The 23760-nt window shown below is 33.1% G+C and overlaps 1 protein-coding gene across 1 annotated transcript in view; it reads right to left on the bottom strand.

Annotated features, from left to right (window-relative positions):
- LOC118203011 (homeobox protein DBX1-A-like) overlaps positions 1–23760 on the bottom strand; it is a 237416-nt gene that overhangs the window by 110324 nt on the left and 103332 nt on the right. Inside the window, exon 2 of the mRNA XM_085812225.1 lies at positions 4062–4124. Coding sequence (XP_085668351.1) covers positions 4062–4124 — 63 coding nt within the window. The remainder of the gene's footprint in view (positions 1–4061; positions 4125–23760) is intronic.

Raw genomic sequence — 23760 nt, 5'->3', positions numbered from 1 at the left:
TTTTACATAAAAAATATATATGAATATAATTTGAATAAAAATTATAAGTATTATTTTTAATACCCACTCAAAGGTCAGTTTTTCTTCAAATTTCCTCCACGATGGCATCTCTCTCTTTAGGCAGATAGCCTTAGCATGCGTTACTCTATTTAATAAAAACTTAATCTGACCTATGTGCCTAATTACAAATATTTTAACATACATAATTTTATATTTCCATTTAGCCATCAAGTTTCAAACTTTTCAAATCTTCTAGAAAATAAATTTTGGCAGATCTCTTTTAGCAATTTTCTTAAAATCTATATTTTTGTAGTGCAACAGCTTAGAATTTTATAAAACAAATTCATAATCAAAATCGCTGTTGTTAGTTATCGAAAACTAACCAAGATGTGATTTTTGCGTAAATGTCAGTAAACTATACAAATTGCTATTATCCATGACACTATGAATGTTTCTTTCATGCGAAAGTGTCCCTTTTTCGATTTCTATGGAACTGTCGTGTGTCGAAATACTATCAGAATCTTGTCAAGCGAGCTTCTGAATGTAAACAAAGAACACCCTGTCTGGTGACCCAAGCTTCAAAGCAATGCTTCACTTCTAGCGCGGAATGGCCCCTCCTCCCTTTCCTACCTCCATGGTTCAGCCACCTTCGGCTTTTGGGGGACACGTGCACTCAGAACTTGTACGCATTCCCCGATAGCCGAATGTGGCCGAACTCGTGGTCTCAGTTTTCCAATCATAGTTTTGTACGATATATTGGTGCATGCATGTGCATACACTTTGCTTTATTATTAATTATTACTTAATTCATATTGTTACGGATTTCATAGTTATTTATTTAGTTAATGTTTTTGATTTAGAATTGTAATTAGATTTGCTTCATGTTGCCTTAGCAACGCAGACGATTTTTGAACAGACAGCTGCGTTGGAAGGTTAAAAATAGAACAGCGCGTGCATTTAATACCTAATAAATAAATATCTCGTAATTGGTGTTGCCATCCACAAAAATCCAGATATTTATAGATGTTTCCAGTATATTCGAGAAATTAATTATAAAGCTTAGAAAAGCCGAGAACAAACAACTCATCTCAGTTGTAGCTGTAGTTCTAGCGAACTGTTTGTTGACTTAATGCTGTGATTGATTTGTAGCGATTTCGCTGTGAGATAGAATTAGTTTCTCTGTTTTGAATTGATTTTTGCTAAACGTTTGACATTTTGTGATATTGTTAGAATAATTTTGAAGAAATATTGCATGCGGCCCGCCTAAAGTTAAACCTTGTTTGTTTGGCCCAAGTGTACCTATGAGTTTGACATCCCTGATTTACGTAATGTGGAAGCAAATAGTAGCCGTACCTCAATTTAAAAGGTTTAAAAATTAAGACAAATATTTTCTCGAAGTGAATTAATGATCGACGCAACTTTGTACGTCATGACTGCTGCATTTTCAACTCGTTCGGAAAAGCGTATGTAGTCCATTGTAAAAATGCCATAAATGTATACAGTCAATTCTTATTTAACTGGGAGGGGAAGGAATATTTACCTCGGGTTGCTTATTTACCAAGTAATGAAAAGAAGAGATGTTTATCTCGGTTTGCTTGTTTTTGAATGCTGATTTAATTTGCACATCTAAATGAAATTATTTTCGAAATGAAACTGTTTAAAAATACAGATAAATTTATAAAATATTTGTATTAATTATAATATAAGCCAATCCTTTTTAAAGTGTTTTTTAAATCGCTGCCAAATTAAACGATTTCTTAATCAACCGGATCACGCAGGATTATGGCGAATAAACTAGAGCGAATTGTAGATATTTTGAAGTTAATGCTACAGACTTATTGCTATTTTTACGTTGTCTTTTAAATTCTAAAATTTGAAAACAGGAAGAAAAGTACTAATGGAAAAATGTCTAATGACTCATACAACAGTATAAATATTGCTACGAATTTTGGGTACTATTCGGTTTCGAGGGCCGTAAAAAATCGCCAAACTATTGTTGATGCCGATGCTGCCAAAAATAATTGCGGCAACCCTAATAATTGCGGCAAGAAAGTATAATAGTAAATAACTATCTAAGATTGATGTTCTAATTTAGATGAAAGGTTAATTTCATATAATACTTTTTTATTATTATAATTTATATGAAAAAGGCTAAACATGACTGAATGGAAGTATAAGAGTCAATAACTATTTCAAGTCAATATTGTAATTTATATAAAAATTCCTAAACATAACTGAATGGATGCCTGCATCGCTCTTTCGCTACCGACTTATCGCTAAAGCATAATTTCATCTCGTTGGTTGTTCAAACGTAATTTTCCATAATGAATAATGCCGTTTCTTTGAAAATATTCTCGGTAAAGTGCGGAATCGCTCGCTTATTTGTTTGCCGCTTTTTACAAGGGTAAAAATAATTGGATTTTTGTCAATTATCTTTTACTTTTTCAGTGAAAATAGGTCGATGTGTACATAAATAAAGTCAAGGGTGTGCGCAGTGCCATTTTTGTGCAATTCTCGGATTTTTTTTCTAAGTGGAAATAGGTCGATGTGCACATGGATACCGAGTATGTGCAATTCTTAAAAACGCGTCAAACAGTGGGTGATTCTGCACTTTACCCAAAATTCTATTGCCGACTTTTCGTCATGGGCAATTCCCAAATTGTTAAATCCATAGGATATTAAAAAAGGATTTAAAATTAAAAAAGGATTTAAAAATTAAACTAGTATTTCAATGGCGTCTTAAGAAATATAGAACTATATAAACTTACGCAATCTGTAATCAGCGCGTACGCTAGATTTGGCACGCTGTTAAATGGGTGCATTTGCTAGATTTGGCGCTTTTGCGCATACATTTTCGCTGCAATTTTTTACGGTCCTCGAAACGGAATAGTACCGAATTTTGTATATATGTAAATAATTTTAGTGAAATTATATGTGAAATTGTGGGTTATTTTTCGTGGGGGGGGTATAATATAACATGAAAATCTAAAGAATCAACGCTTTGCTGGAAAAGTAGGAATACAGGAGCAAGTCTGTAAGTCACCAAACTTGGCGAGCATTTGGATTGAATAACTAACTGATGCTACATTTGGCTGTAACGATATCCGTCCTTCATATACCTATATATATATTCGGGAAATGGAAGGTACTATAAATCTCTTTTTCGGCCAGAGTACTTTGTCATCAGTTTCTACTACACTTCCTTGGAAGTTGTCTTAAAATTACTATTATTCTTTGGGAGCTGGTTATAGTGAAAATTTTTTTGGATGTATTTGAGTTCATTCGCGTTGCCCAAAGAGCTTCTTTGCAAAAGACTGCAAAATTATCCGTCTATGAAATGCCGAATATAGCATACAATGTTTCCCAGAAATATTAATCTTGCAAGCGAAGAAAATTAAACGATATCAGTCAAAGATACTGAAACAATCACAAGCGTGATGGGTCCTGAACAAAGGACCGAATTCCTTGAAGGATGATCAATATCTAAATCTTATAACATTTGAAACCGCAAGTAACTGCTTTACAGTCAGAGAGTTACAGATAAAAATGTCTCAGAAATTAAATGTACCAAAATTCTTTAATAGTAACCGTTTATCATATACGAATTTGTGTAGCTTAAAACAAAAAATGCTGGCATGAATTTTTAAAATGAAGTGAAATCTAATTATATCAAGCTGCGTATTTAACAAGATTATAACTACGCTAGGCCCACCAGCGGCCGACCGGAAAAGTCGCCGAACACTGGTAGCTCGGTTCGAGGTACGAATTCTGCGAATGGACTGGCTGCATGGGCGTTTTCGTAGTTTTCCCCATGTGCATCGTGTATACGAGCCAGGTTTCCTTAGAAAGTCCTCCAAGAAGGCATCCCTTCCCTTAGGCAGATAGCCCTCGAGTGCTTTGCGGTAATCAAATATAACTACTTTATCTCTAAATATATCCCTTTGCGAGGAAAAAAAGCCATGTTTTGTGAAAATAAATTCTGGAATAAATTGTAATCAACTCTAAAAAGAAAAAAATCATTTTTATTCATTATAAAATTTTTTTAAAATATATTTTCTTACCTGTGAAGGCATAGCTGTTCTTATAGTCTCCTTTGACAGAGAAGTATTGAAATTTCGGATGTTCTAAAAGATAAAAAAAAAAAAAGACACTTCTTAAAATATTTTCCTTCAATTATTATTAAAATCTTTATATAGAACTATGTACACATTGACATGGTAATGAACTAAAGGTAATATTGGCAAACAGAGTAAAATTCATTCATTACTTAAAATGCATTTTTGTGAGCGGAATTTATGGCGAAAATATTGATAATCTAGAAAGGAGATAAAGTACTTAACGATACATCTTATCCACTCAATATATTTTAAAATCATCAATTGACACTTTTGAAAACTTTATTTGCGAATTTTTCTTTAATATATAACGTATGCTTTTATGGAAAAAACAAAACGAACTTATCCTATTCATCATATTGACGTAGCATTTGAATATTCATAACACTATACATCATAATTTTAACATAACACCTACTTATTCTAGGGTTTATTATTCAAACCTTTCCTTCATCGAGCAGAACGTATATTTAACCAAAGCTAGACTCGTACATCTTGCAAGCAGGAAGTTGAAAAAATAATAATACTAGAACACCCTATTTGCGAATAGTAGAACTTCCAAAATGGGAGTGTATACACAGGCGTAAGTTCTTTATCAAAATCAGTCAAAAACCTCGTAGCCGTCAGACGACACCTCCCTTAAACTCCGCCTGATGATAAGATTTCTTTATCAAAATCATAATCTTGGATAATGCATGGCGAACGTGCTTTTACAAGGAAAAATTACGATGTATTTTTGGCAGGCCCATTGCAATTATTATTAAAACGTAGTAGTGTGTACTACTATTTAAAAATAAGAAATTTTAAAAAAAATGAAAGCTTTCAGATTTTAGATTACGCCCAAAGGGGCGTTTTTTTAACGTTTCGCGTGTTACCTTTACTTATTAAATATCATGTTATTTCCACCTAAACCATACAATTCAATTCAACGGCAATGTCGCAAAATATTTAAAAGAGCATATCTTCAGAATTTCCCATATACAGACTCGCGCGCTGGAGACGAAAATGCTTTTTTTTTAACTTCCTTGTACGAAGTAAAAAGGAAGTATTGTAATCGCGAAAAGTTTCAGACAGCATATTTCAACGAAAATATCCATTTTGACCGCTATCGAATGCAATTTAACGATGTTTTTGCGTGATATCTGTACGTAAGGACAGAATAAAATACTCTTTTCCTTCAAAAAAATTATAAAACTGCTTTAAAATGAATTCTGAAGAGAATGTTTCGTGGCGTCTGTACGAACGTATGTACGTACGTGCGTACGTACGTATCTCCCATAACTCAAAAACGAGTAGCCTCAGAAAGTGGAAATTTTGTATATAGGACTGCTATAACATGTAGATGTGCACCTCGTATTTCGGTTATAATCGGCCGCACAAAACGTATATAAATATATTTATATATATATCCATTCTGTTACCCGGCTCAGTGATCTCAGTTTTTTTACTCTTATATGTTTGTAAATTGTTCATTTTTTGCTTTAAAAATGATCGAATTATGTTGTTTTTTATCTTCCGGTTAAGGGTTTTATGCCTTTAGTAAATCTGTGTGCAATATTTTTAGAATTATCAGCAATTTTAAAGTTGTTTAATTGCCGCTAAGCCTTTTTTTAATGGCGGCCACTGATGTTTACATTTGAAACAGGAGACTAGTGGATTTGTTGCCAATCTAGAGAAACTTAGCTTGGCAACAACAAAGATAACGCATTCATTTATTATTGCGAATTAAATCATGCTTAATTCTTTCTGGAATTTTTTCGAGGAAATAAGTGTTTGAGATTTACTTGGTAATTTTTAATATAGATATTTTGAGTTTTTATATGTATTTTTGCCTTCTCGCGAAGTGAGAACTGAATTAATTGAATGAGAAATACTCAATCGTCTGCGAAAAACTGTTTCTGTTTTGTTTTGTTTGCTTAATTTCTTTTATACCTCATTCTAGCTTTATTATAATATTTGAATAGAACATGTGGCAACGATTAGATAATTCTATTCTTTATATGATATAAATTTTGTGCATTATGAGTTATAATATGAACGAAATATATACGTTAACTGTTATATAATTATTTGATTATATAACAGTTAACTTAGTTTCCGTTATATTTATTATTTAAAATTATTATATAAGTTTACTGTTATATAATTATTTATACTGTTAAGTGAATCTAGCGCCAGAGTGTCGCTATGGTAAACAAATACTAGAGTGAATTTTAAAGAATGCATTTATTTTATTGTGGTTTATGCGCTGTCGGCGAAGTAGATTTAATTCAATCCAATAAGTTTAAATGAAATGCAAGAAAAAATGCGTATAATTTGATATAATTTAATATGCGTGTAATTTAATTATTATTAAAATGAGTATAATTTAATATTTAGGGAAGTCATGTGGTGTTCACATCAGATTTTTTTCTTTTTAATTTATTTCCATATCGTAATGCAGAATTTCATTACTTTTCACCTACCTCGACGACTCACATGACGAATACCTATAGAGTAATGTTTCATGTGAGAAAAGCCACCCCCAAAAAATTAACCGCCCGGGGCAAACCGCCGCCTTCATTTTCCTCTAGTTACGCCCCTGTTTCTGGGGGTATTTGGTGAGCGTACGGATTTTTATTTTCATCTCAAAATACGTAGCGAAGAGAACTATAGTTGCTTAATCATTGTAGATAAGCAATTAAAATAATCAGATATATACACCACATGACTTCCTTGTATGGAATATTATATTATATGCATTTTTTTTGCTTTTCATCTAAACTTATATCTTCAAATTTCATTATGGATATGTTACGGTGAAACACCGAAATCTGGAGAATGTCGACTTTCACCGGTGAATGTCAACATTCACATAGTCGCTTGGTGTATGTCGGAAATATTTTCCAAATACTCTTATTTCTGACTTACACCGGTCAATGTCGACATTCACCATGTACTAATGGTGAATGTTGAACATATAACAATATTATATTTTCTTCTCCGTTATTCAGTGGCGAAAACACGCACTTGAGAGTTAAGATAAGAACTTAAGAACATGAGAACCTAAAACACACAATACATTCAAAATGAGAAAGGAAAATAATAGAAGTTAAAAACTTACTTAATTATACAGTACGTTTTAAATGAGAAAATAAAATAACAGTTATAAAAAACTTACTAAATTATGTGATTCAAATCTTATTGATTGCAACAACTTAAACTATTATGGCACTTTATGACCTCTCTTTTCGACTTTCACCAGAGCATATCTGTGATTGTCGACATAACCGGTGAGGGTCCGAATATACAAGAATGTAGTACAATATTCGATCTATCACCGACGTATTTGGTGAATGTTGATATTCTCCGGTGAAAGTCGACATTCTCCAATTTCGGTCTTTCACGGTAACAGATATACTCCTTATTCAAGTCATTCAGTTCTCACTTCGTGGCAAGGCAAAAACACGTAAAAACTCAAAATATCTTCATTAAAAATTGAAAGATATAGAAAAATATAAAACATTAAAAACAAATGTTTAAATGTACACATAGCTGTCATGATTTTATGTAACTATCATATGTACTTGTACAAGCAATGTTTGTAATCAACATATCTATGCTTATACACAGGCCTTGTATGCCCATGTAATATTTATATTTTTACACGGAGGAAATATACCCTTCTGCCGGGGTGACTATTAACACTGTAAGACTTTTACAACAAAGTCAGGTCAGTGGTTATCTCAAGCGCCGGTCAGCTGGCAAAAAGGCAGATTTTAAGGTGTACAAAACTGAAAGTTAATTTTTGTTCCACTCAGCAAAAAGACACTGAAGGTGCAGAAAGATTTACTGCTATTCTGCTAAGTTTCAAATGTAAACAAAAATGGCTTGGGGATACAGTGAAAGTTTTTGTTCTTGGTTCGTAGGGTCTACGAGAGAAAATAGACTTACAAGCCAACTCATGGTTGATCTTTACAATATGGTAACTGGTAGTTTGGCGACATTTTGGAGGCGATAAAGGTTACTACCTGGGACTTTGGTAATAATGTGAGCAGTACTCAGTTCCGATTACGCATTATTTTGCGTGAGGGAAATGAGAGATCATGGGATATGTCATGTGAATTTTTGGATGTCGGAAGTTGGTATTTAAATGGTCGTATAAATGTAAATATTAAGTTTAAACAACTATTTTCTAATTATTAAACAGTATAAAAGCTGTAAAAGCAACACATCTTTCACTGTGTGTAACTTTGCTGAAAAAATGCCTACATGGGAAGACTCGAAACAATAATGAGTGTTTTAATAACCTTTTGAGGACTATTTTACCTAAACAAACTTTTGCCCAACTTGCAACATTGCTTTTAGGTGCACATATTGCTGTATTATTATTTGATTTAAGATATTTAAGACTTTTAGCTATTTTCAGGTATATAGAAATAGAAATTAATCCCATTGTGCTTGAATTGAAAGCTACATGGGAATAGACAAACAGCGAATTCAGAAATCGAAACGCCGATCTCTACAAGCAACAAATTTATCTAGAAAATACTAAAAGAAAGTCAAAATTAGTTAAGAATGAAGTAAAAGAGGGCCTACCATACCAAATATAGCGAGTTTTAAAGGTCTAAAATGGCTACAAAATTTTTTGTGCTGTATTAAAATCTTTAAATGCATTTTCTGAGAAATCGTGTTTTTCGTTACTTTTGATTGCGATTACGTTAATTTCTCAAAATGTATTTAGAATATTGAAATGAAATTTTGCCAAAATGTTTTATTCATCTTCAGCTGTGTTCTGTAGCAAAATATGACCTCTTTGTGTTTATTTATTGATTTTATTGACAGTATTTTGAAGAAAAGAGGATTTTTTTTTTGTTTTAATTTTGAGTTTTTGTACCAAGTTTTGAATATTTCAAAATATTTTATAAGTACAGCAAATCTTTTGCTACAGAACACAGGTAAGTATGTTATTTATATACAGTGTAAAGATTATTGAAGTATATTCATTAGAATCTGTTATAGGAGATCTGGCGTAAATGAACATTTTCACTAAAATTTTACTAAATATTGCCTATATTTAAAAAATTAATGAAACATTCTATAAAATCCCATTTAAATTCATAGTTTTGTATCTCATCTTACTCAAAAACATGTGTGTTTAATTAAAATGTTATGTATTTAAAAAAATGCTTCGTATGTAGGCACATACCTTAACTAGAGTTAAAAGAATCGCCAAAATCCACTGCGCGAGCGATTGGAACATTAAGCATAGTCTGTTTTTACTCTATTCGTCCGTGAATTAAGTTCACAATACAAAACAAGGGTTAGTAAAATGCGACAGAGTGTACGCAAAAAAAAGGTACTTACGTATTATCTCGTCAATAGCGAAGTTTGGCTACCAACAAACCGTGAAAGTTGGCGAAAGTTATGCCAATCATTGCTGAATTGTGAAGGAAGGGAATTTATTTAGTTAATAAACAATCATAATTCAAACCTTTGCGTTTTTGTGTTTCGTAAGAAAGGCTTTCGTCGATTTGTATTGTTATATTATCTCGATTTCATCAAAAGCTTATAAATTTCCCCGAGTAATTGTTTTATTGTTCACTGAATAAAAACGACCATATCGTGACATATTCAGCTGACCATATTATCCATGCTTTTTTGATGGCAGGGTTCCATACCTTTGAAATTAATCACTGCTTGTTATTTTATGGAAGAAAAGTCCCATATTTTAATATTTTTTTTTCAAAGGGAGGAAAAAATACAGGAATAACTTTTAATTTATATTATACTTTGTAGAATAAAGGGTAGCTTATCTATAATCAGTCGGGGTTATACCAAACAAAAGCGCAGATGGGATGAGTGGGTACTCATATGTACCGCCTGGCGATAAATCGTGCTAGTTGGTCACAGTTTCTTGATCGACGGCATAATACGTAAGTACCGCAGAAAGATTGGGTTTGAAAGTGACAGATAGTCCAGTTTCACGTCTAGGTTACAGCCGAAAACATCGCGGACGAAAACGTCGCAGAGAAAACTACGCAAGGCGAAAACGTCGTGCTACAAAACATCGTGGGAGAAAACATCGCAAAGAGAAAACATCGCAGTTCTAAAACATCGTGGTACAAAACATCGTCGTCGAAAATAAAGCGGTTAAAAAACTTCGCAGTTTGAAAACATCGTCGTCGAAAATATCGTGGTAAAATATAAAGTATGTACAAATCATCGCATGACGATAACATCGCAGACATGCTTTTTTTAGGCTTTAATAACTGTAAATAGATGTTCCCATAATAATTTGAGAGCGCAAGATGTAAAGAATAATAATTTTTACTTTCACATTTTTTTTATTAACTAATAAATTTTTGCTGAAAAAGTAAGAAGGAAACATAAGCATAGAAAATTAAATGCAACTTATAGATTATACTTTTTATGAAAAATTACCAGTAAAAACTTTATAAAAATTATTTATTAATGGTCTTTGTTAGTTAACTATGTCGGTTAAAATTCTATTAAGTGCTATAAGTTGCATTAATTTTCTATGCTTAAGTTTCCTTCTTATTTCCTCAGCAAAAATTAGTTAATATAAAATATGAAAACAAACTATCCTACTTTCTATTTTGCGCTCACAAATTTTTATGGGAATATCTATTTACAGTTATTAAAGTCTGAAAAAAAAGCATGTCTGCGATGTTATCGTCACGCGATGATTTGTAGATACTTTATTTTTTACCACGATATTTTCGACGACGATATTTTTAAACTGAGAAGTTTTTGAACCGCTTTTTTTTCGACGACGATGTTTTGTACCACGATGTTTTAGAACTGCGATGTTTTCTCTTTGCGATGTTTTCTCCCACGATGTTTTGTAGCACGACGTTTTCGCCTTGCGTTGTTTTCTCTGCGACGTTTTCGTCCGTGATGTTTTTGCCGCGATGTTATCGGCGGACACCCACGTCTAGGCACTTCTAGCACTGTAAGTAACGGAGAACTTGATGCATTGTTTACGCTCCACTTTAATTGTGACTTATTAGGTTTAAGTCACTATTAAAATGGGTATAAATACCCACTGAGCTATTCTCTTATCTTGTAGTCCCTCCGAACCATGAACAACTACATTCACTGCATCCACTAAGACTTGATTGAAGCTGATTCGTTTTGAACTGAAGGTAGTGAAAATAATCTTTTATGGTGGTGTGGTGTATTTAATTATGGCAAAGCACACTAGGACTTTCTGCCTAACGGGAGGGATGCCTTCGTGGAGGACTTTCTAAGGAAAACTGGCTCGTATACACGTTACACATGGAGAAAACCACGAAAACACCCACGCAGCCAGCCCGTTCGCGGGATTCGAACCTCGGACCGAACTACCAGTGTTCAGCGACTTTACCGCTCGGCCGCTGGTGGGCCGTGAAAATAATCTTTTAAACTGGGCAACTATTAACTCACGCTTATTCCAGTAACGATCCTTCAATAATTCCCACGCTATGACATAATTGTTATCTGTTATCGCTACTCTCTGTGAAGTACGATAATGCATCACCTTAAAATTTCAACTGCTGTTTTCGCTTTAGAAAATATTAGTAACAACTACAACATGATTCAACATTATACCGAATTGAGACAAAATAGAAGTTTGACAATGGAAACTAATTGAAGTTTGTATGCCAAACTCGGTTTATTTTCAATTTGTTTTTATAAGCTACCAATAGGCAATTATTACAAAAGCATAAACGAAAGAAAGCATTTAGTGTTAGTAATTTATCAGTATTGATAAACATCATTAAATAATATAGCTCCGTAGTCTTTGGCAGTTTAAATCTGAAAGAGTTAAATAAGTCATTTATCCCTTACAAATTTGATAAATTTGTTTTCTCTTTAACTGATTAATTAACTATCAATAACATAGTAACTATCAACATGTATCATAAAATTTCCTGCAGGCTTAAAACATTTTGTGGTAGTTTCAAATAATTATTTTTATATGCAAAGTGAATTACTTCGAACATTGCGTAAGAAATTGGGATCTGCGCCATTAACTTATTAAGGTAGGCTTTTAAAAATTGTTTTATGCAAACTCGTGATCCTTCGCCGTACAGAATAATTATTAGCTTCTCTTCTCGTCATTAATAATAACGCCAATAAATGTAATATCTAGTAACACAAATGAATTCGCTAATAATCGCTCTGTAGATAATATATAATTTTATGCAATACGTTCGGCGATAAAGTACTTGTATAACACTAATTGGTACTTCCAAATTACTATGCAGTAACTAGTGATTAATGCTTTCGATATCAATAACTTTAGTGATGAGCGTAATGTATATAATTTTCAAGCCTGCTCTATCTGTCTGTACTATATCTTCGTATCATGTGGGTTAGATGTCATAATAAGATTAACAAAGATGTTAAAGCTTTCTTCTGCTACTGTTGTAAACTTGACTCTTGACTTTGCTTTTGGATATCCGGAACTGATTAAGAAAGGTAGCGATTTCCAAAAAGCATGGAAAGTATGCTAATTTCTGCAAAAAAGTAATATAAAATGTTTACTGCTTTATTGCTAATATTTAATTTTACATAGCTTTGCATAATTTTGTTTCTCTGTTAGCTCGTTTATTCATTTGTTTTCTGGCATCAAATCTAGAGATTGTTATTTAGCATAATTTTGCTTCACCTAATTTTCTAAAATCTTCAAAAATCTTCACCGCCCACCAGCGGCCGAGCGGTAAAGTCGCTGAACACTGGTAGTTCGGTCCGAGATTCGAATCCCGCGAACGGGCTGGCTGCATGGGCGTTTTCGTGGTTTTCCCCATGTGTAACGTGTATACGAGCCAGTTTCCCTTAGAAAGTCCTCCACGAAAGGCATCCCTCCCCTTAGGCAGATAGCCCTAGTGTGCTTTGCCGTATTCTCAATACACATACACACTAAAATCTTCACCATCGATAGACAGTATCATTGATAAGCAAGTGGGCGTTGTGTATCGATTACGCAGTTTTCAAATAAATAAAATTCAATGGATCTTTTCCTCACGTGCTCTACCATACATAATTATTATTTTAAATCATACATATACAATCACTGGATTCTAATACATGTTTTGTAATCATGCATTATTTCAGCATAGGCAACAATACCGACATATATTAATTTTCATTATTTTTTAGAAACATGCACAATTGCTGTTTTTACTTCCTTGTACGAAGTAAAAAGGAAGTATTGTAATCGCGAAAAGTTTCAGGCAGCATATTTCAACGAAAATATCCATTTGGACCGCTATCGAATGGAATTTAACGATATTTTTGCGAAATATTTGTACGTAAGGACAGAATAAAGTACTCTTTTCCTTCAAAAAAAATTATAAAACTGCTTTAAAATTAATTCTGAAGAGAATTTTTCGTGGCGTCTGTACGTACGTACGTATCTCGCATAACTCAAAAACGAGTAGCCTCAGAACTTTGAAATTTTGTATATAGGACTGCTATAACATGTAGATGCGCACCTCGTATTTTGGTTGCAATCGGCAGCACAAAACTTATATAAATATATTTATATATATATCCACTCTGTTACCCGGCTCAGTGATCTCAGTTTCTTTACTCTTATATGTTTGTAAATTGTACATTTTTTGCTTTAAAAATGATTGAATTATGTGGTTTTTATCTTCCGGTTAAGGATTTTATGCCTTTAGTAAATCTGTGTGCAATATTTTTAGAATTATCAGCAATTTTAAAGTTGTTTAATTGCCGCTAAGCCTGTTTTCAATGGCGGCCATTGATGTTTACATTTGAAACAGGAGACTGGTGGATTTGTTGCCAATCTAGAGAAACTTAGCTTCGCAACAACAAAGATAACACATTCATTTATTATTGCCAATTAAATCATGCTTAATCCTTTCTGGAATTTTTCGAGGAAATAAGCGTTTGAGATTTACTTCGTAATTTTTAATATAGATATTTTGAGTTTTTATGTATTTTTGCCTTCTCGCGAAGTGAGAACTGAATTAATTAAATGAGAAATACTCAATCGTCTGCGAAAAACTGTTTCTGTTTTGTTTTGTTTGCTTAATTTCTTTTATACATAGTTCTAGCTTTATTATAGTATTTGATTAGAACATGTGGCAACGATTAGATAATTCTTTTAAATGATATACATTTTGTGCGTTCTGAGTTATAATATGAATGAAATATAATACTGTTAAGTAAACCTAGCGCCAGAGTGTCGCTATGGTAAACAAAGTGAATTTTAAAGAGTGCATTTATTCTATTGTGGTTTATGCGCTGTCGGCGAAGTAGGTTTAATTCAATCCAATAAATTTAAAGAAAAGGCAAGAAAAAATGCGTATAATGTATTCCGTGCAAGTCATGTGGTGTATACATCAGATTATTTTTATTAACAGAACTAAACTAAGCATTTTGATCTCTCTTTATCGTTTTATCAGCAATATGAGCCAGTATAAGGCATTTATAAAGGTCTCACGATGAATTAATTCGAATAATGGAAAAGACTGACTGTATCATAGAGATTTATCCTCATAGCGTCTAGTCTCGTATATAACAAGAAAAAAAATTAAATATGACGGTAGGCAATTTTCCTTATTGCAAGATTTCCTTATTCCTATATACAATTCCGCATAAAAATGTAAACGAAGCATTGAGACTTCCTAGTTGATTACAAAGTGAAAAGTATATCAGCTATTCTCCATCGATGATGAAAGGACAGTCTGTGCCATCTGAAAAAGCGGCGACCGTTGTAAAATCGCTGAACGCTGGTAGTTCCGACCTCGGTTCAAATCTAGCCGAAAGGGCTGGCTGCATGGGTGTTTACGTGGTTTTCTCCCCATGTGTAACATGTATACGAGTTAGTTTCCCTTAGAAAGTTTTCCGCGAAGGCATCCTTTCCTTTAAGAAGATAGCCCTCGCGTGCTTTGCCATGATTAAGTAAACCAATCAAACCAACCTGACATTTTTTACATGCTAGCCGTTAACGTAGCCAGGTGCCGTAAAAATTATCAAAAGAAAGGAAAATATATAAGATAATTTTAATGTGCCTAGCTAGTGTAATATCAAGAGACTAGGGAGTAATTAATAATATACTATATGAATATCTGTGTTTATTGCTTTACACTGCTTAGTTTACATACATTAATATACAGATTAAATTTGAAAAAAACTAAATATCTTAAACTCTGCTGAATGGCAACATACTAGCAAAAATATTTTATTTCCGGCAGCGGTTACACATTTTTTTCAAATTGCTGAATTTGTTGATTGAATTCGAAAGGAAAACGCCTTAGGCTTTGCCTAAAGTGGCAACACATTTCTTTTGAATAGCTGAATTTTCTGATTAAATCTTAGGTTTTTTAGAATGGCAACACTTTGTTTTTAAATTGCTGCGTTTTTTAACGAAAATTTCGTTATTTTAGCATAAAGCATAAAACGAATTTTTGAAATTCGCAATTCAGATCTGTGGTTGGTTTTTAAATGTGCATGTTAAAGCGGAAGACTCCGTGAGGAACAAGCATGTTATACAACGTATATACCTGCTTATATACCTACAGATTCTTGTTTGTTTAATAATGGAAATATAAGCAAATGCGAAGAAAACGCAATATAATTTTTTTTTCCAAAATTTTTTATCGATTACTTTTACTTTCTTCTAATCTATTTCTCGCCCACCAGCGCCGAGCGGTAAAATCTCTGAACATTGGTAGTTCGGTCGAGGTTCGAATTCCGCGAACAGATTGGCTGCATGGGCGTTTTCGTGGTTTTCCCTATGTGTAACGTGTATACGAGCGAGTTTTCCTTAGTAAGCCCTCCACGAAGGCATCCCTCTCCTTAGGCAGATAGCCTTAGAGGCTTTGCCGTAATCACATAAAGCAATTTAATCTATTTTTTATGGATTTTGCACAAATACTTTAGTTTAAAGATCAGTTAATCATCGTGGACTCTAATCCTTCCATTATCAAATAACCAGAAAATAATTTTCTAGATGATATTGTTTCCGAATTTCTAACTTAATTTACCGATTGAGCCGATTCTCCAAAATCTGTCGATTGCTGTTAATGATGATGTCTAAGTTCGCAACAGCCCACCAGCGGCCGAGCGGTAAAGTCGCTGAGCACTGGTAGTTCGAACGGGCTGGCTGCATGGGTGTTTTCGTGGTTTTCTCCATGCGTAACGTGTATATGAGCCAGTTTTCCTTAGAAAGTCCTCCACAAAGGCATCCCTCTCCTTAGGCAGATAGCCCTCGATGCTTTGCCGCAATTAAATAACCTAGCCTAACCTAACCTAAGTTAGCAACAGGGCAGATTTTTAAAACAAAACTGTGAAAATCAAGTCGACGTCGCGCACTATCGATCTTATGAATGTAAACCATATTAAAAATTCAGCAGAGTTTACGATATTGAACCAATTAAATGAACCTTTTTAAAATGCTTTACATAAGATTTAAAATCATTGTTGTTCATTTAGTACAATGGTCTTCTAATTCGACTCACGGAACCCTTAGAACTATGATTTTGTCGGGGAACTCCATCCCACCCTTAGAAAAATATATCTTAAAATAACACTTTATTTATTAATGGATTATTTAGTATATTATCTCCTTTGATAAAGATAGTTATAATTCTGTTGAAATGAAGTAACTTATAAGAATATTTAAAAACTGAATCTTGAAAAAAATTTTAAAATCGAAACATCAAAAATGAATTTTGAATAAATTGAAAATGGAAACTTTTAAAAAGGTATAATTAAAATTGAAAATGTAATTAATAAACCAAGTAATTGTCGTTATTGGCCGGAAATTAGTTGACATTTCAAGGGGAACAAACTAACTTCCGATCAATTAAAAATAATTAATAAATGCGAAGCTGTTTCATCTTTTTCTCAAGTAAGAATTATGCGAACAAAGGGTTTTAGTAAGATAAGTTTAAGCAAAGAAGTAGAGTTTAACTGAGATGAAATTGAAGTATAAAATCGCTGTACAGAATTCAGTAAGAAAGCGGCTGTTTCTTTAAGTTTGAAATTCAACATCATGATATATTATTGTAAGAATGAATTGTATTGAATATATTACGATTTTGAATTTTAAACTTGATGAAACAGCCACCTTTTTTACTGAATTTTATACAGCGCTTTTACTTCAATTCATCTCACTTAAACTCTACTTAATTTAGCTTAAACCCATCTTACTAAAAAGCTTTTTTGACATCTCTACATATAATAAAAGAAAGAGTCTGTCTGTGTGTGTCTTTCGTTCACGCTGCGCGTAAGCTGATAGACCTACAGCTACGAAATTTGGCACATACGTGCATCTAGACAAGAGCCAGTGCATCTCGAAGCGTTTTTTTCGAAATTCGAATTCGATTTTTTTTTTTTTTTTTTTTTTTTTTTTAGTCCAAAGGGATTTGAATCCCGAAGGACTATTAGTTTCGTTTTGGCATTTTGCGTCAGACTCATAAATGTCGGTTCACTTTTCAAACTGTTGCCACAAAATGTTAGAGTCCTGCATTATATTTGAAGAAATTAAATAATGAAAAATCTGCATAAATGTATGTATATTTCTCGTATTGTGATAAAACAACGGTACATAGAGTCATCGAATTTTGAATAACGTAATCCTCCAACGAATATGAGCATGTGGAAGACCAAATTTGAAATTTGTTTTATGATCGATTTCCTATTTTTTAAAACTTTGACAAATTTTTGATTAACAAACTCAAGGATTTCAAAGCGAGCAATGGCAACGTTGTGCAGAAAAAACATTTTTATCTCCAGCGCGTGAGTCTCTGTATCGGAAATTCTAAAGATAGGCTCGTTTTAAAACTATTTTGCGATATTGCTGTTGCACTGCATCTTATGGTTTAAGTGCGAGGAACATGATATTTAATAAAGAAAGGTAACACACAAAATGTTAAAAAACGCCCCTTTGGACGTAATTTAAAATCTGAAACATTTCAGATTTTTTTTTTTTTTTAATGTTTTGTGACGAAATCGCGTCATTTTGAGACATAATGGGCTATAGGAAAGCGAGATTTTATTCTACACACTTCATTTTCACATCGTCATGAAACGTACGCACTTAGCTATTTTACGAACTTAAAATAAATTTCGTGTTTCAATAAATCGATTCAATACGAATTTATTTAACATAGGGAGCTTAACACCTTTTCAACGGGATTTTTTCTAAAATATTGTCTTTTTAAAGATGTACAGTTTATTTTCCTTTGATTTTTGGACACGTTAAACTTTCATCCTTGCGACTGCTTTTACAAAAAGAATTTTGGAAAAATGATAATATTTTATATTTTTAAATGAAGCTTCTGAGTACACTTCTCTCATCTTTAAAAATGGGATTTGGGCAACAAATTTCCTGTCTTATTGTTGTTGATAGATTTTTGATGAAATTGCATCATTTTGAATAGTTTTCATTCTTTTAGAAATATGGGTTTGGCAACCATTTTTCATCGTATTTCTTATGTCATTGTTTTTAAGAGATTGACATATTTCATTGTCATTTATATATATATATATATATATATAACAAGCAAGGTAGTTAGTACAATACTGTATGACCAATTTGGTCTAGATAACATTTTAATTAGATATATATATATAATACATTTTTATTGATTTTTTTTTATAAAGTTGTTCTGCAGAGTAAAATTCTGCGCGGAATTTTTTTGTTTTTTGAGTCTCTTTATGTTATTTTTTGCTTATTTCACTGTTTGTAAGATATTGAAAAGTTTTGCATGATTTTTTTTCTTCAACGGAAAGTTGGTTAATTTTTTTATTAGGATAATTAATATTTGTATTAAGGGATATAGCTTATTTCATTGTAATTTTTTATATGTAATAACTTTTTTTATGAAGTTGTTCTGCAGAGTAAAATTCTACACAGGTTTTAAATTTGACGTTTGTTGTTTCCTTCAGCCATTTTTCGGGTACATTTAAAAGCCAGACGAAGGCTGGCAGCGAAGCTGCTAGTAATATAATATTTCTTACTTTAGAAAAACACGAAACAGCTTCCCATTGATTAATTATTGTCAACTGATCGGAAGTTGGTTTGTTCCCCTTGAAAAGTCAACTACTTTAAAGTCAGTGACAATAATTACTTGGTTTATTAATTACATTTTCAATTTTAATTAATAATAATTTTAATTAGTTTAATAATAAAGTTTCCATTTTCAATTTATTCAAGATTCATTTTTGATCTTTCCATTGTAAAATATTTTGAAGATTTAATTTTTAAATATGCTTTTGAGTTACTTCATTTCAGTATAATACTAACTACCTTTATCAAAGGAGATAATTTACTAAATAATACATTAATCAATAAATTATTATTTTATTACTTTGCAACTTTTGTGCAAGTATTAGGCAATTTGTTACGATTAATTAAATTGTTTACTTAAAGTAACATTTAAGGGGACTCATACACCTTAAAACCCATAAGATCTTCGGATATGTGACTGTTGCAAGAATTGGGATAACTTATTTATTTTAAAAGCAATTATTTCCAACTTTTACAGCTGACTACATAATATAGCTGCTTTCTGAAATGGTAATCAGAAAGTTTGTGTTGCCACAAATATTTTTGTAATTTAATCCGCTTTGTGACAAAAATTTTCGCCAAGTTTCCACCTTACGCGCACAGTTTGAAACATTCTGTTGAATAATTAATTCCATATTTAATATATAGCTTTTATAACATTTAGAAATTATTGTGAGCCAAATGTTTTAAAAATTTCATGTTAAATTTTTATTTTATTTGGAGTTGAGTTTATAAAAATTATGCACGAAAATATTACAGATTTTTTTAATAAAATATATTTTATTAAAAAAATCTGTAATGTTTTCGTGCATATTTTTTTTAATATTAAAATATTCATCAGATTTTTGGTTCAGTTAGAAAATAGTGCCCATATAAAGAATTTCACTAAATTTAAAGTATGTACCATTAGCCATTTTTAAAATATCATGTGCGCAAGGTGGAAACATGACGAAACATTTTGTCACAAAGCGGATTAAATTACAAAAATATTTGTGGCGACACAAATTATCTGGTTACTAATTTCCAAAGCAGCTATATAATGTAGTCAGCTGTAAAACAATGGAAGTAATTGCTTTTAAAATAAGTAAAATATCCCAATTCTTGCAAACAGTCACATATTCGACGATCATAAGAGCTTTAAGGTGTATGAGCCCCCTTAATGTAAATCAGTATGCTATAGATACTTCATATAAAAACAATTAAATGAAAATATTTTAATTTGATTAAAAAGTTTATAAATGAAATTAATCTGATTTGCTTATTAATAGCAATCATTTGTGACCTAAATATCACACCTACCGTCGCATTATAATAAGTGACAGCGTTCTGCTTGCATTTGTTTTACACAAACTGTCGAAGTCTAGCTCTGCTGATGTTACTGCAGTTGCATTTCGTATGTATTTAGTTTCTTTCTGTATTTTGTTTTTATTGCCGCATACGTTGAGAAACATTTTTCTCTTAAAGACGTTCCTCCTAATGGCAGAAAACTGTTTGAGTAACATTTTCGTTGACAGCAGACATACGAAGCTTCTGACTAATTTTCAAAGATAGCTAAATGAGTCTTAAGTCTTTTAGTTAATACGCAGCAGTCAACTAGTGTGTGTGCTTTATAATTTTCATGTCGAATTTTCATTTTGGCTCGTGGAACTCCAATGTTTGACTAGTGGAGGCCCGGGGTTCCGTGGAACACAGTTTGAAGACCACTGATTTAATGCAAAGATTGCACTCGGTCAAGGAATCCTTTCATAGAGGGTTACTTTTTTGTAGTTGTTGCGTTTCTACGGGTTCGTAGATTTGGAGTGATTGACGACAACACTTGATGAAGAGGAAAACACAATTTATTAGCAAGTATTACTCAGGACAGCTTCAAAAACACGTTTACAGTCGTCGAAAAACTACGACAAACACGCTGAAATAATCAGCAACACAGGCTATAACGGTGAAGACAGCTTCACGGCAAAACACTTAAGTACAGCTCCCGACTCAGCCGATCACTCTCGAAGATCAACACACTCACGGTACTCTTTGCAATAAAACTTACGATACATTCGACGAAGCACTAACGATGCCTCCTACTCCAGGATCAGGATCATCAGTCATAATAGGAAGCCTTCAGCCTGACGGCTTTTACTTCTATATATCACCTGCGAAAAGGCCTCGAAAATATTAAATTCGTGAATTCCAGAAATTTACGGAGGCATGTACAGTAATAATGATAAGCAATCTTTTGACAAAGCAATTTTATGGCAGTCTAGATAAGCAGCATCACTGAAGAGGCAGTCACGTGACGTGGAGGAGCTCCCAGGAAACGGAGACATCGTGTGGCTAAGATTTCACGGTACGAAAAAAAATTCTTGAATAAAGATTGAAAAACATAAGATAAAAATGCACAGTGCACATAGAAAATAGAGTACCCCCTACTCCGCGTATAGGCAGGGTTTATATAGGTTTTGGCCTGCCTTCGAGAGCATTCTGGGCCGAATTGGTAAGAATTCGTTGTAGATTTTTCTTCATCCGTCTATGGCATATCGCCAATTTTGTCACAGAATGTCGCCAAATGGGCGGATTCGCACCAAACAAGGCAACCTTGCCTTTCCTTAGCATTTTCTGGCAATCCTAAACCCGCTTTGCAAGGAAGCTATCTTACCGCGGCTGGACATTTCGTAACTCTATTACGATTGCCGTAATCGGTCACCAATTAGAAGAGTCTAATTTTGAATCTCGATTTAACCTTACATATTTTGCATCATGGTGTCTACGCACAGCAGGTTAAAATTTATCGGTCCAGCAGTCGTTTTATATGTACCTAAGAAACAGGAAGAAAAAAAGCTTTCATAGATCTTGTCAATCCTTAACAGAAAGTATGTCTGTCTGCATCTTACTATTAAGTTCACGCTTAGAGTTGGCGCATCTGACTCATACTTACATTTCCCATAATGATTCTGCAGAGTTGTCTCAGTGAACGTATAAATGGAAAATACATTCCTACTTTAACGGACATTTCGTCACCTCATGTTATTCAATATAGTAATAATTGCGATAGGAATGTACAGTATTTTTTTACATAAAAATGCATTTTTGTGAAAATTATTTTTACCAAGGGAATTATACAGTTCTTCCATCTCTTCCATTTATAATATTCTTTCCAGTTTTTCTGAACTCATCATAGAGATGATTATTATTATTATATTATCGCCCTGTGTTGTATTTAAGGGAAAGGATATTGCCATCGTCAATATGTTCATTTTGTTCAATAAAAATCCTAGAAATATTCTTTAATAAATTTAGCATTTGCTACTGTTAGTTAAGACTAATATAGGGTAGGGATATTTTCCCTCCATATGTAGGGGAAAAGAACACCACCCTTGATAATTCCTCCCTCCCTCCGACGGAATTACTTTTTTGCTCGCCTAACCTTCGCACAATTAATCAAAATATGCAAGAGGTCATTTTTTCCCACCTCTTGTACGTCGTCTCAATCACGTTAAAATCCACATCACGTGATCTCGAGCGTCACATGATTAACGAGTACCCTCCGTCGGCAGTTATTTATCACCTATCTCCTTCGTTTTTTTTTTTTTTCCCTTCAACTTCTCCTCCCTTTCGAAACTCTGGTTTTGCATTTCAGATATATTGAAATCGGCCGTCTTGAGTAAAAAGTTAATGAAAAAACATACGAAGGAAGGGGAGGGTAGAGAGCGTCTCTTCCCCCTATCCCCACTACCGTTCTGTAAGGAATGCGTGATGAATGGAGTCTTCGTTTTTTATTTATAAATTCGTGAGTGATTAATTTTTATTGCGCCGGTAGGTAGTTATTGAATGTTTACATGTTGTCATTTATTTAGGTAATAACAGCATAAACTGTCCTGAAAAGGCAAGCGTCATTTTGCAGGGATTTACCGGGCATTTATCAAAAGAGGTGTCCGGACATTGCGATGCGTCATGTTCCTTGTTAATAAAGCCGTGAAGAGACGTTTCGCTTCAGGGCTACATGAGTTACAATAATTGCTTACGGTGAGTAGATGGTGGTATACACCCAACTCTGACTCGGACGGCACTTCCAAAGAGTTTTACTCGCTCTCAAATACTGAAAGCCAGAAAAGGTTTTTCTTCACTCTACATAGTTAATACTTTCTACTCTTCTACTCTACCTCCATTTTTAGCCCAAAGGGCGTTAGCACAGAATGGCTATTAATTTCGGTTTGGAATTCTGCATCGAAAACTTTTAATGTCCGTTTCACTTTTCAAATTGTTGCCACACAATATTATCGCCCTGTGTTACATTTAAAGAAATTAAATAACGAAGAATCTGCATAAATGCATGCAGCGCGCGAAAGTGTGTATCAGAAATTCTAAAGATATGCTCATTTTAAAATTATTTCGCGATATTGTTGTTTAACTGAATTTTATGGGTTAAGTGCGAAGAACAGGATATTCAATAAATAAAGGTAACGCATAAAAGGTTAAAAAAAACGCACTTTTGGGCGTAATGTAACATCTGAAAGCTTTCGGGGTTCCCTCCCCGCTTTGCCATGCAATTTCGAACAAAAAATATTTGATATGCAATAATGGAATCAGAACCCGTTCTTTTCTCAGATCAAGTATTGTTAA

The sequence above is a fragment of the Stegodyphus dumicola genome, chromosome 2 (assembly GCF_044657685.1).
Source record: "Stegodyphus dumicola isolate Sdum_Otavi_A_Nest chromosome 2, ASM4465768v1".
Taxonomy (NCBI): domain Eukaryota; kingdom Metazoa; phylum Arthropoda; class Arachnida; order Araneae; family Eresidae; genus Stegodyphus; species Stegodyphus dumicola.
The sequence above is the reverse complement of the archived record's forward strand: the minus strand, read 5'-3'. Positions and strand labels throughout refer to the sequence as shown.